Raw genomic sequence first — 13,339 nt, 5'->3', positions numbered from 1 at the left:
TGCACGGCCGCTATTGGGAAATGTGAAGCACACTTTAAAAAAAACGAGTCGTTTGCCAGGACAGGAGATCAAATCGTGGTCGGGGTCAAAAAAACGGATCGTAGCCGGAGACAAACAGGGAAATCAGGAATGGACGGGTGGAAAACGGGTGAAAAAGTGGGATGGACGGGAGTGAGAGTCAAAAATGCTTGCCTTGTAAAAACAGAGGTTTGCTGACACACCGGCCACAGGCGAGGGAAAGTGTCGTGTTGCTTCAATGACATCACATCTTGAGAGGAAGAAAACCCGATGGGATTACTTGGAGACAAAATGTCTTGAGTCCTCCGACGTGTGGAATATTTTGTAAACTATTTGCATAATTCTATGCACGTTCTGAACCTAATTTATTCATCACATATTTTTTCCCCGGTCAGATTTTCGAAGGGAACAGCAACTACGACACCCCCGAGTTGAGGACGGTGGAGCCCCTACTTACCCGTTTCATCCGAATCTACCCCGACCGGGCTACGGCGACCGGCATGGGCCTGCGACTGGAGATCCTGGGCTGCGATATCGAAGGTAAACAGTTTGAAGGATGGATTTTCAGTATAAAGTGCAAAGAGGGCAACATAATCGTCAACCGAGCATGGAAAAGAAATATTTTCAGCTCGGGTTATGACTTCTCTCCGAGCGGTAATGATATTGCCACCGATAGCGGTAAAGTGCCACTGACGGTGAAACCTTTTCCCACTCATGCTAATGACGTTTCCAGCTGTGCTAAGGTTTCACCGTAATGATGCGTTCACTTGTCATGACCTTATCTTTCCCATCCGCACTCCACGACTCCCATGGGTGCACTTGTGACCTGTGTATTATTTTGCATATTTCAAGTGAGGGCATGTTTTGCCTTTTTGGTCTGTGTGTTTTTTCATAATGTCTCAATTCAAAGACAAACATACCCATACCTGACAAGCTCCAGGGCTGCATGCCCCTAGAAACTGTCGTATTTTCCCTTACAAAATACAAAATAATCTTACACCATATTTTTTTTTCAAACGTGTTTATTTATGTACTGTATTTTCCGGCCTATAAGGCGCACCAGGTTATAGGGCGCACCCCCAAAAAATAGTTTTTGGTCCTATATTTTCCATACATAAGGCGCACCGGATTATAAGGCGCTACAATGGGAACGTCGACAAAACAGTCAGATAGTTCAGTCAAACTTATTACCCCCTTAACATTCCCAAAGCTAGCAAAGAAGCAAATACGTGTCGTAGACACGTGCGGATGCGGTGTCCCTACGATGTCACTCAAATGCTTCGTTCCAAATATCATTCGGAAGGTTAAAGTCTTGGGATTCAAGAAATGCCAACCATTCCTTAGTTTCTATTTTCTTTTTCGCTCGCAACTTTACTGTGCATATGACAATAAACACCTGGAATTGAGTTTAATTTAAAAAAAGACCCATCACAGAAACATCGATATCACTCTGAAACAAGATACTGGGAAAATATATAGCCGGAGTAGGTCACCAAAGTCATTGCGTTCAATAATAATGTGCAACCATGGTCCTCTTATATCCGTGAGTGTAGTAAATCCAGGAGAGTAAAATATTTACAAATACAGTACAGACAAGTAAAAAACTGTTTTCTCTATGCCGTCAACCCAACATGCTATTCACATTCATCTTTTTCGGCCAATTGCAGGCTTTGTTTTGCCCCTTTAGCCTATGCCAGCCTGTAAATGATGAAAAGGATCCGCCCCTTTTACCTCCGAATAACTTTGGCCAATAGTGATCGATTCAACTGATGATTGACACATCTTTTTCGGCCAATTGCAGGCTTTGTTTTGCCCCTTTAGCCTATGCCAGCCTGTAAATGATGAAAAGGATCCGCCCCTTTTACCTCCGAATAACTTTGGCCAATAGTGATCGATTCAACTGATGATTGACACATCTTTTTCGGCCAATTGCAGGGTTTGTTTTGCCCCTTTAGCCTATGCGAGCCTGTAAATTATAAAAAGGATCCGCCCCCTTTACCTCCGAATAACTTTAGCCAATAGTGATGGATTCAAATGATGATTGACACATTGGTTAGCCAATGAAACGCCGGTATATAAATCCCAGCATACACCGCGGACTACTTCGCGTTCGGGGGAAAATCGACTCGGCGGCTGCTTTCATTAGTTGCAAGACTTTGCGACTTAATATTGATCCATATATAAGGCGCACTGTATTATAAGGCGCATGGTCAGCTTTTGAAAAAAATTAAGACTTTTAGGTGCGCCTTATAGTGCGAAAAATACGGTATTTAAAAATACTCTGAGAAGTACAACTCAAGTAAATGTAACGGAGTAAATCTACTACACACCTCTGCCTGTCATCACGACCAAATAGCCTGATCAGTTATTTGAAGGTGTACATGAAGGCTCCTTACGCCAAACCCACAGCTGTGCAGCTTCTGTTCCGTACTCCCACAAGGGACCCTCGTCTTGTCTCCCCGTTTCATCAAAGTTGCCCCGTTGCTCTTCCCTTCCGAGGGGAAGGATCAAAAGGCTTACCACCTGGCCCAGCTGCATTATAACCAGGGTTGGGTAGGGTTACTTTAACTTGATTACTTTCAATTACTTTTGGATTACTCCAATACCAAATATGCTCATAAAAGACAAAAGAAACTAAATATGAATAAAATGACTCAATTTTGTGCAGGCTTGGGGAGTAACGGAATACATGAAACGGCAAAAATGATGTTGGCAAGCTGTTTGGATTTATTTTCATTTTGTTTCTGTCGCATTTTATGTTAGTTTTGCCGGAGATCAAAGAGATCAAAGCCAGGAGAGAAAGCTTACCACGTGTTGTGAGTCATCCTTTTAGTTTCTTTTGTCTTTTATTAGCATATTTGGTATTGGAGTAATCCAAAAGTAATTGAAAGTAATCCAGTTAAAGTAACCCTACCCAACCCTGATTATAACCGCATCCATCAAGTTTCTCCCGTTCCTTCTTTCTGCGCCTTTTCTTTCCGTTATCTTTGAAATTGCATCGGTGTTTTTTTTTTTCTTCCGTTGCATAGCTTAGCAAAATAAGAACGTGCAGCGAGCTGGGTCTAAGTGGATTTACATATTGAATTTCAGGGCAGCCCCCGTTCCGCGGTAAGCCTCATTGACTCCCGACAGCGGCTTAAGTCGGATGATAATGCTTGTTTTCGGCGGCAACGCCAAACACACAAACACGGGCGCAACATGCGCCTGCTGTAACCAGTGATGGTGTGTAAGTGATAAACGGTAATAAGGTACAGTTACTAGTTACTTCATTAAAAAAGTAGTTAGAAATGACTGTTTACTCTCGCATTAAAGCCGACCCCCTAAGATGACATGATCACTGATGTGATTCACCTGTTCCCGCTCATTTGGCGCCAACCGCCGTGGGTTCTGATTGGCTCCCTGTCACTTTTTGAACCTAGTCATGTCTGTGCCTTGTTGTCAGTCCGTCTGCAAACCTCAGTGTATACTAAGCCTTTTTCGACCCTGACTCCCACCTGTTCCGTTTTTGCTCCCGTCTGTCTCCGGCTACAACCTGTTTTGCTCCTGACCACGTCTGTTCTCCTGTCCCGGCCTACGACCCCCTTTTGTCCCCGACTATGTCTACACTCCCGTTCTGGCTTACGACTGGTTTCCGACCCCGACCACGCCTTGATATGACTCAGCTGTGCCCGCTCATTTGGCGCCAACCGCTGTGGGTTCTGATTGGCTCCCTGTCAGTATTTGAACTCAGTCCTGTCAATCCCCTGTTGTGAGTCCGCCTGCGAATCTCCGTGTGTACAATGCAAGCCTTTTTCGACCCTGACCCCCGCCTGTCCCGTTTTTGCTCCCGTTTGTCTCCGGCCACAACCCGTTTTGATCCCGATCACGTCTGCTCTCCCGTCCCGGCTTTCGACCCCTTTTTTGTTCCTGACTTCGTCTACTCTACCGTTCTGGCTTACGACTCGTTTCCGACCCCGACCACGTCTTGCTCTCCCAGTCCCGGCTACCGACCAGTTTTTCCGTCCCTGACACCGCCATCGCTCGCTTCGGAAGAACCACTTTTGTGTTTGGATCGCAATCCCAGTACGAGAGCGATTTGCTTCCTGCGCCCAGCGAACACCGGATCCTGGGCGCAGTCCTTCCTTTCTCTTTCAATAAAACCTGCGGTAAACGTCACGCAAGTGGGTCCCGTTTCCGTTCTGGTCCTGACACCATGGACATTTTTTGCATTTAGTGTTGAGTTGTATGTAACTTCATGAGCGAAGGAGAAACTGCTGAATGAGATTAGACGTTGTGACTTATGATCTGCTTTTTAAAGAGTAATGCACCATGTCGCAACGGTATTTGAGTCACAAAAATATATTGATACGGGAAAATGTAATTGCATATAGGAACGCGTTCCTACATAAATACAGTTTGTCTGTGTAAGTGTGTGTCTGGAACCCATAAGGGCGAAATCCTCATTTCAGTAAGCGGCTCCCCTGATGCAGCAGCAACCCCATTTCTGACCTCCTCCACCCTGAATCTGACAGGAGCTGATCCGCCTCATATTTCATATCACTGACGATACACACACTACCATGCTTCACATCCATAAAGTGACTTTACTTCCATTTATCTACGTCTGTCTTTATCTCCACGTCTCCTATTCTCTCCTATTCCTCTTTCTTCCCCTTGCAATGGTTAGACCCATTCATTACACAGTGTCCACACTTTACGGTTGCGTCGCAGAGAAGGAAAAGCCGATCTGGAATCGTAACCACATCCAAGAGTCATATGATCGTAATAACAGGCTCCCGTGGACGTTTAGCAGCCCCGCCAAGGGCCATCTGAAGACCTGTTCTATGTCTTTGAGCTGCTTTGACTTTGATTAAACTCTATTTATAAAAGACACCTCCACAAAGGTACATATAAAAAAAGGGGATCGTTAATTTTTAATTCAGAATCCAGACGAAGAAGGGTTTGGACAATACAATCTTATTTGTAATGCAGATGTTCGGTACTTTTACAGAAAAATCCCAACATAGTAACATCAAGGAGGATAATTAAATTTAGCTTGTTTTGAACAGGATCAGGACCCAAGCGCGTGACGTTCTCACACAAGCCTTTTATTTTACGGAAAATGGGGAGTCGTGAACGTGAGGCAGCAGTCTGGCGTGAAATGATAGGAAGCCAGGGGTCGACGAGATCGATACCAAGTGCCCGAGTTGATATCAGACGGATGGGGTCGATACCAGCCAGGACGGGACAGACAGGATGAAACAGTATAACGAAAATAAACAGGACAAACTAGACGGGAACGAAAACTGGAGAGAATAATAAACAGGACAAAAATAAACGGGAACGATACCGGACAGGGAATATTAACAGGAAAACAGGACCGAATCAAAACCCACGTCTTGCAGGGCAGGGGTTCGTTGACGGACTGACAAAGGAAGAGTGAGAGCACTGAGCTTAAATAGACGGAAAGCCAATATGTCAACAAGCCGCAGCTGGGGCCACACGGGCGGGGCTAATTGGGCGCCATGGCAACCGTGACAGAACTGGTTAAAATAATTGTAAAAGGGAAGGTCAACCCCATTTATCTAACGATTTCCCAATATTTGAGTTAACATAAGTACATTTGTCCTATTTTTACCAGCCAGCAAAACCACAGGATCTTTAGAGCGGGGTTACCCAGGTTGGGCACAGAATAGTACCAAAAGAACCCCTGTGTGGTCTCTGGGATGGTTGCAATGGGTCATTGACATTTTCTAGGAAAGATGAAAACGCAAAAATATTTGTAAAAGTGTTTTATTGGGAGTATCTGTTTTGTAACTGTCATTAGAAATCCGCTCCTTTGGCGGCAACTGCCTCGGACTCTGATTGGCTCTCTGTCCCTATTTTTAAACCCACTGTCCCCTTTTGTCAGTCCATCTGCAAACCTCAGTTAACACTAGGCAAGCCTTTTTTTGACCTTGACTACCACCTGTTTTTTGCTCCCGTCTGTCCCCCGGCCTCGACCCGTTATTGATCCTGACCACGTCTACTCTCCCATCCCGGCTTTCGACCTTTTTTGTCCCCGACCACGTCTACTCTGCTTTCTTGGCTTACAACTTGCTTCTGACCCCGACCACCTTTTTGCTCTCCTGACACGTTTTTCAGTTCCCGACGCCGCCACGGAAGATCCCCTTCCGCGTTAAGAGCGACCTGCTTCCCGCGTCCAGCTACCACCGGATCGCAACCCTTTCTCTTTCTTCCAATAAAACTTTTGAGAAATGCAATGAAAGTCGGTCCTGTCTCCGTTTTGGTCCTGACAAGTATTTGTACATACCGTATTAACCCGCTTATAAACTGACCCCTAAAACTGCTGTAAATTTAAAAAGTAACCAAATTACCGGTACTATTAAAACAATAATTATTTGAATGTGTAGATAATAATGATGAATATGCTGGTAATAAAGATTTTTTCTTAAACTAAAACATTTACTGTACCTTTAAGCAGCGCTTCGATGTGCACCATTTTCGTATTTGTATTTGCGCCAACTGCCTCGGAATCTGATTGGTTTTCTGTCCCTATTTAAACCCACTCCTATCCGTCCCCTGTTGTCAGTCCGTCTGCGAACCTCAGTTAATGCTAGGCAAGCCTTTTTTTTACCCTGACTCCCACCTGTTATTTGCTCCCGTCTGTCCCCCGGCTTCGACCCGTTTTTGATCCTGACCACGTCTACTCTCCTGTCCCGGCTGTCGACCTGTTTTGTCCCCGACCACGTCTACTCTCTTTTCTTGGCTTACGACTTGCAAAACAATAATTATTTGAATGTGTAGATAATAACGATGAATATGCTGGTAAAGGCAATAATAATATTTTTAAAAACTAAAACATTTACTGTACCTTTAAGCAGCGCTTCGATGTGCACCATTTTCGTATTTCATATTTTTCAATCGTATTTTTTCACTTTTTCTTCCCCATGTCACAATGGGCAAGAAAACACGCTATATCCCAATAAAATAAGATCACAACTGGGACCGGTTTTATAATATTGTTGATTCTGTTATGGTTTCAAAGGACTAGTAATATTCAACTTTTATCGTATGTCCTTCAACCGCTCGTACTCAGTAAGGGAATATCTCCAACGAACGATCACTTAACACACAGGTGTCAAACAGGCGGCCCGCGGGCCAGATCAGGCCCACCAATGGTTTAAATCCGGCCCGCAAGACAACAGTGAGAGAAGCGCAAGAGGAAAATGAGCTGTAGTTTTGAATATTTCCACCAGATGTCACCATAGCCAGTTAACACTTGCAAAACAATTGTTGTAGTATTTCTCCATTTCTCTCTGACTCACTTTTTTTATTTATTCCTCCCTCTTTTTCTTCCTCCTGTTTTCTCTTTATCTCTCTAACTCTTTCTTTTTCTCTGTCTTGCTCTCTTTCTATTTTCTCTCTCTAATTGACACTTTAATTCTCTTTCTTTCTATTTTTCTCTTTCTTTCTCACCCTCTTTCTTTCCCTTTTTCTCCCTCTCTCTTTCTCTTAGTCTGGCCCTCGTGAGATTTTTTTATAGCATTTGTGGCCCCCAGCTAAAACGAGTTTGACACCCCTGACTTAACATGATATAACTCCTCTGTTATTATTTTCTTTTCCTCAGCTCCGACAAGCCCCCCTTCCACCACTGTCCCGACCGCCTCGCAGCCGGCCGAGTGCGAAGACGACCAAGCCAACTGCCACAGCGGCACAGGTGATGACCACTAGCTGAAAACACCATCCCTTCCCGCATAATGCATTATTGTCTCTTATTGATCCCCGTTTTCAATCGTGCTGTTTGTGTTGCAGGTGGTTCAAAAGTGCCGGAGACCACGACAGTCGGGGTGGATATCGTCCCAGGTTAGTTCTTTCAATAACCGTGCGCACCCGAACAAAGGTGACATGCGAGAATTGAAAAATGAACTCATTCACATCCGTTTCTTACATTTGGGGAAATGTCTAGTACAGTGGAACCTCGGTTCTTGACCATAATCCGTTCCAGAACCCTGTTCGAAAACCGATTTGTTCGATCACCGAAATTATTTTTCCCATTAAAAATAATGTAAATCGTTTTAATCCGTTCCAACACCCTGAATGTTTAATGTTTAACGTAAACTAAAGCTAACCAGGCTAATCGTACGTTCGTGTTATCGTAATCTTCCGTACGAAAGATTACGCTAACATGAACGTGTAAAAATAAAAAAATCAGGTCGTTTACAAGTCATTTAGCACCAGGGTCTCCACAACAAGTGGTGAGCGGTTCATTGGAAAGGGGGCTTTGTTCCAACACCCTGAATGTTTAACTTGAATGTTTAATGTAAACAAAGCTAACCCAGGCTAATCGTACGTTTGCGTTATCGTAATCTTCCGTACGAAAGATTACGCTAACACGAACGTGTAAAAATAAAAACAAAAAGGATAAAGAAAAGAATTATGAATAGGATTTCTTACCTTTGTGGTGGTCAGCAGAAGGCGCAGGTGCACCTTCTTCATATTTTGCTATTATTTCTTTCTTAAATGCAATAGTTGTACGCACTACTTTTCTTTTTTCTGCTTGCACTGACTTTTTTCGGAGGCATAATAAGTCTAAAACACCCGTACGCCGCTCAGCATCGCACCCTAGCGTACGCACTCACGCATTATGGGCGTGGGATCTCCGATTTTTTTGACCGAACGACGAAGCAAGAATTTCTCGAAATTTTCGGTCAGACTCCGATTTGTTCGAACTCAGAGGCGTTCGAAAACCGAGGTTCCACTGTACAGGAAAGTAACACATATTGCTGCGATGAAGACACTCGTCAATCATCGTTAAATTCCCATTGCCATATACAGACACTGCCCTACTTATGGACAATTGTTTGTAAGTTGAATTTGTTTGTAAGTTGCTTCAGTGCTATATTTTGTATGTTTAAGGTTTATATAAGTATGTTTAAGGCTTGTATAAGTAACCTGCATTGTTTGATACTAAAAAACAAACATTTCAGAAGATGATATGCTGTATAAAGGTAAATAAAGTTGAGTTCAACTTACTTTTAGAAGATGGACTTCAAGAGGTCCTTCTCCGCAGTAAAAAAAAAACGATCCAACTATCTTCTCAACCGCATCAAGCTTTTTTGTTCCACTTTCATTTCAAAAGAAACGGCTCACCGTTTCTTTACACTTTACAGCAGAGGTGTCAAACTCATTTTAACTCGGGGGCCACACGATAGAACAAACATTCTGTCGGGGGCCAGACTTGTAGATTAAAGAGAAAGAAAAAGAGAGAAAGAAATAAGAGAAAGAGGGATAGAAAAGGAGATAGGGCAGGACAAAGAAAGAGAGAGAGGGAGAGAGCGTGAGAAACAGAAGAGATAAAAAGAGAAGTCGTGAGAGAGGGGGAAAGAAAGGGAGCGGAAGAAAGAAATCCATAGAGAAATGGAAAGACAGAAGGAGAGAAAAGAGAAAAGAAAGCACGAAGGGTAGGAAGAGAGAACGAGAAAAGAGAAAAAAGGAAAAAAGGAAAAAGTAAAAGAAGTTAAAAAGACAGAGAGAGAGAAAGAGACAAAGAGCAACAAAGGAAGAGAAAAGAGAGACACAGGGAGTGAAAGAGACAGAGACAGAGAGTGGGAGAAAAGGTGTGGAAAAGAGGGGGAGATAAAGAGAGAGAAAGAGAGAGAGAGAGAGAGAGAAAGAAAAACAAGTACAGTGTCTTTGTTCGAGGCACCTTCCTTTGGCAACATCAAGTTGACATATTTCAACCTGCAGCTTGTTTTTCTCTTGCGCTTCTCTGGGTGTTGTCTCGCGGGCCGAATTCAATTCATTGACCCCATGATCCAGTGATCGTCGGTCACGGGTAGCAGACCGCTGGGAACGCGGAAGTGGCACTTCTGTGTCGAGCGAAAGCAATGTCGAGAGTGAGGAAAAAAACAGGTCGATGGCCGGGAAGGAGGAGCAAAAACGTAAACGGGTTCAGAAAAGAGGTCGGCAACGGGAATCAGATGGAAAACAGGGCAGGATGGAGTCAGGAGTCACAATAGTTTGCCTAGCGTGTAGCGTAGGTTCACAAACAATCCGACGAGTGTTGTCAGGAAGGCGGGGTTTAAAAGAGAGGAAGCAGCCAATCGGCATCCGCGGCTGTTGGCGCCAACGGAGCAGACTCAGGTGCCCCACATCATGACAGTGCGCAAGGGATGGGAGAGCTTAAGAGCAGTCGCTCAGAAAGTTTACATGCTGTTGTGGCTTCTTGAGTTTTCGTCAGTATAGAAGATTGCCAAATATTTACCCACTCACGTTTTGTTAATTTCCCTCACAGTTTATTGTCCCCCCCCCATACCTAACTGATGTATGCGAATTATTAAAGTTGATGATAAGCACCTCAGAGGCCCACGCAGAGGCTGGATGCGTGATGCAAAGATAATTAGCACAGGCGCTATTCTGCTGCTTCAGCAGAACGGTTAATCACCAGGTTGGCACAAAACATGCGCGTTACCGCACGCAAGCGCTAATGGAAACGAGACGAGAGCAATTGCGGTCAGCTGAGGATGCATTCGGGCTTCGTGTTGCCTTCAGGAACTTGATGAGGCTGTGCCCCGCTCTGACCTTGACTAATGGGCCATTGGCTTGGCTCTACTCAACTTCAAGTTCAGCAGGTCAGGACGCTACTTAACCAGGGCTGGGTAGGGTTATTTTAACTGGATTACTTTCAATTAGAAAGAAAGAAACTAAATATGAATAAAATTATGACTCACAACACGTGGTAAGCTTTCTCTTCTGGCTTTGATCTCTTTGATCTCCGGCAAAACGAACATAAATTGCGACAGAAACAAAATGAAAATAAATCCAAACAGCTTGCCAACATCATTTTTGCCTTTCCATGTATTCTGTTACTCCCCAAGCCTGCACAAAATTGAGTCATTTTATTCATATTTAGTTTATTTTGTCTTTTATTAACATATTTGGTATTGGAGTAATCCAAAAGTAATTGAAAGTAATCCAGTTAAAGTAACCCTACCCAACCCTGTACTTAACTCATCCGCTGCCTGAAGACTTAACTGTCATTGGCACTGGATGGGTTGCATTGTGCTGTGGTTTGATGAGTCCAATTTTTAATTTTGAGGGATTACATAATCATCCAATTTATAATCACGGTAAAAGTACAAATAATATGTTCTATAAGGATGAATAAAGTTGAGTTTAAATTACTTTTAGAAGATAGGCTTCAAGAGGTCCTCCTCCGCGGTAAAAAGTGGCTGAAAAAAAGCAATCCAACCATTTTCTCAACCGTATCAAGCTTTCTTATTTCACGTTCATTTCAAAAGAAACGGCTCGCCTTTTCTTTACACTTTACAGCAACCATATTGAATGGCTGATGTACTTCATGTATAATTGGTCTACAATATATAGGTAGGTAGGTAGGTGGGTAGGTAGGTAGGTAGGTAGGTTGAAAAAGAAAAATCATTGGGAATATTGTGTTTTGCATAGTCACCCAAAAAACTAGCTCATTTTTACTGCAACCCAAAAGATTGAGATTGATTGTGAATCAAATTAATCAAAAGAATATTTTGGCCAACTTAGTGACCCCATTTGGGTTACTTTTTTAAGGTTTTTGCGAAGTATGTCAAGACCAGAACGAAGACAGGACCCACTTGCGTTACATTTCTCTCAGTTTTTTGGGAAAAAGGATCCGGTGATCGCTGATCGCTCTGAACGCGGAAGTGGGACTTCCGTGGCGAGCGATGGCGGTGTCGGGAACGGAAAAAACGGGTCAGTAGCTGGGACAGGAGAGCAAAAACGTGGTCGGGATCGGAAACAAGTCGAAAGCCAGGAGAGGAGAGTAGACGTGTTCAGGATCAAAAAACAGGTCAAAGCTGGGAAACAGACAGGAGCAAAAACAGGTGGGAGTCAGGGTCGAAAAAGCTTGCCTAGAGTACACTAAGGTTTTTAGACGGACCGACAACAGGTGACAGAGAGGAGTGTGTTTAAATAGTGACAAGGAGCCAATCAGAAACCGAAGGGGCACACAGCAGCAATCATGACAAAGTATATAATACATTTCACAAACATTTTCAAAATACTCTCTCCTTTTTTTCTGAGGTCTAAAATATGTCAATAAAGAAAGCTTTATTTACATTTTATACACCACCACATCGGTTTCTATTTCAGACCACAAGTAAGGTCTGGGAAACCTTCTCAAACATTTCCAGGCATATTTCTTCATCCTATTTTAACGAAGTAGCGAACCACATATTTTTCTGGACGCTCCATGACCGTTTTCAATGAGCGACATGTGTTATTGGAGAATGCCATTGTTAGAAAGAGGGCCCCTGCACTGTTCCCATAGTTCTCTTGGAAGCCCCTGCTCTCATTAAAATCTGCAAATCTCTGCAGGTCGCTTCCATTCAATGCAGCTTTCCAATGGACGGCATGCCAGCTTCTCATTTGTCCCTCTCTGCTCCATCTTTATTCACATTCTGAGTGACACTTTCCCTTTTTTTTAAAGAAATATTATCACACATATAATGATAGTGCATTGCGTTTCTTCCTTTTCCTCTTTTAATGAATAAATCTTAGCGTCAATGGCTATTTTCTTTCATTTTTGAGCTGGAAAGCCATTTTTCTGCAGTGAAATGCTGCCCTCTAGTGTTAAATAAGTGTATTAACTTTGAAGCGCGAACTCACTCGAGTGTTTGTATGTTGTGTGTTAGTTTACGCCCTCTAGTGGTAAATAAACAAAAATGCAGTATCGATAGATAGATAGATAGATAGATAGATAGATAGATAGATAGATAGATAGATAGATAGATAGATAGATAGATAGATAGATAGATAGATAGATAGATAGATAGATAGATAGATAGATAGATAGATAGATACACTGTAATAAAAATAGGGTAATATGCAAATGTGGGGGTGGGGTTTAATGTGGGCTTTTACTTCTCCGGGTGGAGTTTAAGAGCCTCATGGCATAAGGAAGAAATGATCTACTCCTGATTTGAATAAACAAAAATACATGAAGTGTCATATAAACGTGTATTTTTAAAAATACTCGTAGGTCAAATTAGTTATTTATTTGACATAAAATAAGACTTGCCTAGAGGGAGCTCAGATGATTGTCTGCCATCTTGCTGCTACTGCCTGTGTTCCCCAAAACCCGAAAGCCTAGGCGAAAAAAAAATCAAAAGAAAAATGGTGCGGTTTGATTACTGTGGGTCTCCGTAGTTTCATGTTCGTTGTAGGACTTTTTGATTCTCTACGCAATAAAGCGAAATCTTAAGCTCTCCCAACCCTTGCGCAATATTACGCAATGTTCCTTTAAAAATAAAAGAATACATTTCTTAAAATCTTGATTTTCAGCTGA

The 13,339-nt window shown here is 42.9% G+C and overlaps 1 protein-coding gene across 2 annotated transcripts in view; it reads left to right on the top strand.

The window, feature by feature from the left end:
• nrp1a (neuropilin 1a) overlaps positions 1 to 13,339 on the top strand; it is a 115,428-nt gene that overhangs the window by 95,446 nt on the left and 6,643 nt on the right. For both annotated transcript variants that reach the window (XM_088321914.1, XM_088321915.1), the window contains 3 exons: positions 414 to 558; positions 7,628 to 7,717; positions 7,813 to 7,863. In XM_088321914.1, coding sequence (XP_088178040.1) covers positions 414 to 558; positions 7,628 to 7,717; positions 7,813 to 7,863 — 286 coding nt within the window. The remainder of the gene's footprint in view (positions 1 to 413; positions 559 to 7,627; positions 7,718 to 7,812; positions 7,864 to 13,339) is intronic.

The sequence above is a fragment of the Urocampus carinirostris genome, chromosome 18 (genome assembly GCF_059441175.1).
Source record: "Urocampus carinirostris isolate Australia breed hairy pipefish chromosome 18, RoL_Ucar_1.0, whole genome shotgun sequence".
In the NCBI taxonomy this organism is placed as follows: Eukaryota; Metazoa; Chordata; class Actinopteri; order Syngnathiformes; family Syngnathidae; genus Urocampus; species Urocampus carinirostris.
Note: the sequence above shows the minus strand (reverse complement) of the source record. Positions and strands in the feature narration are given on the sequence as shown.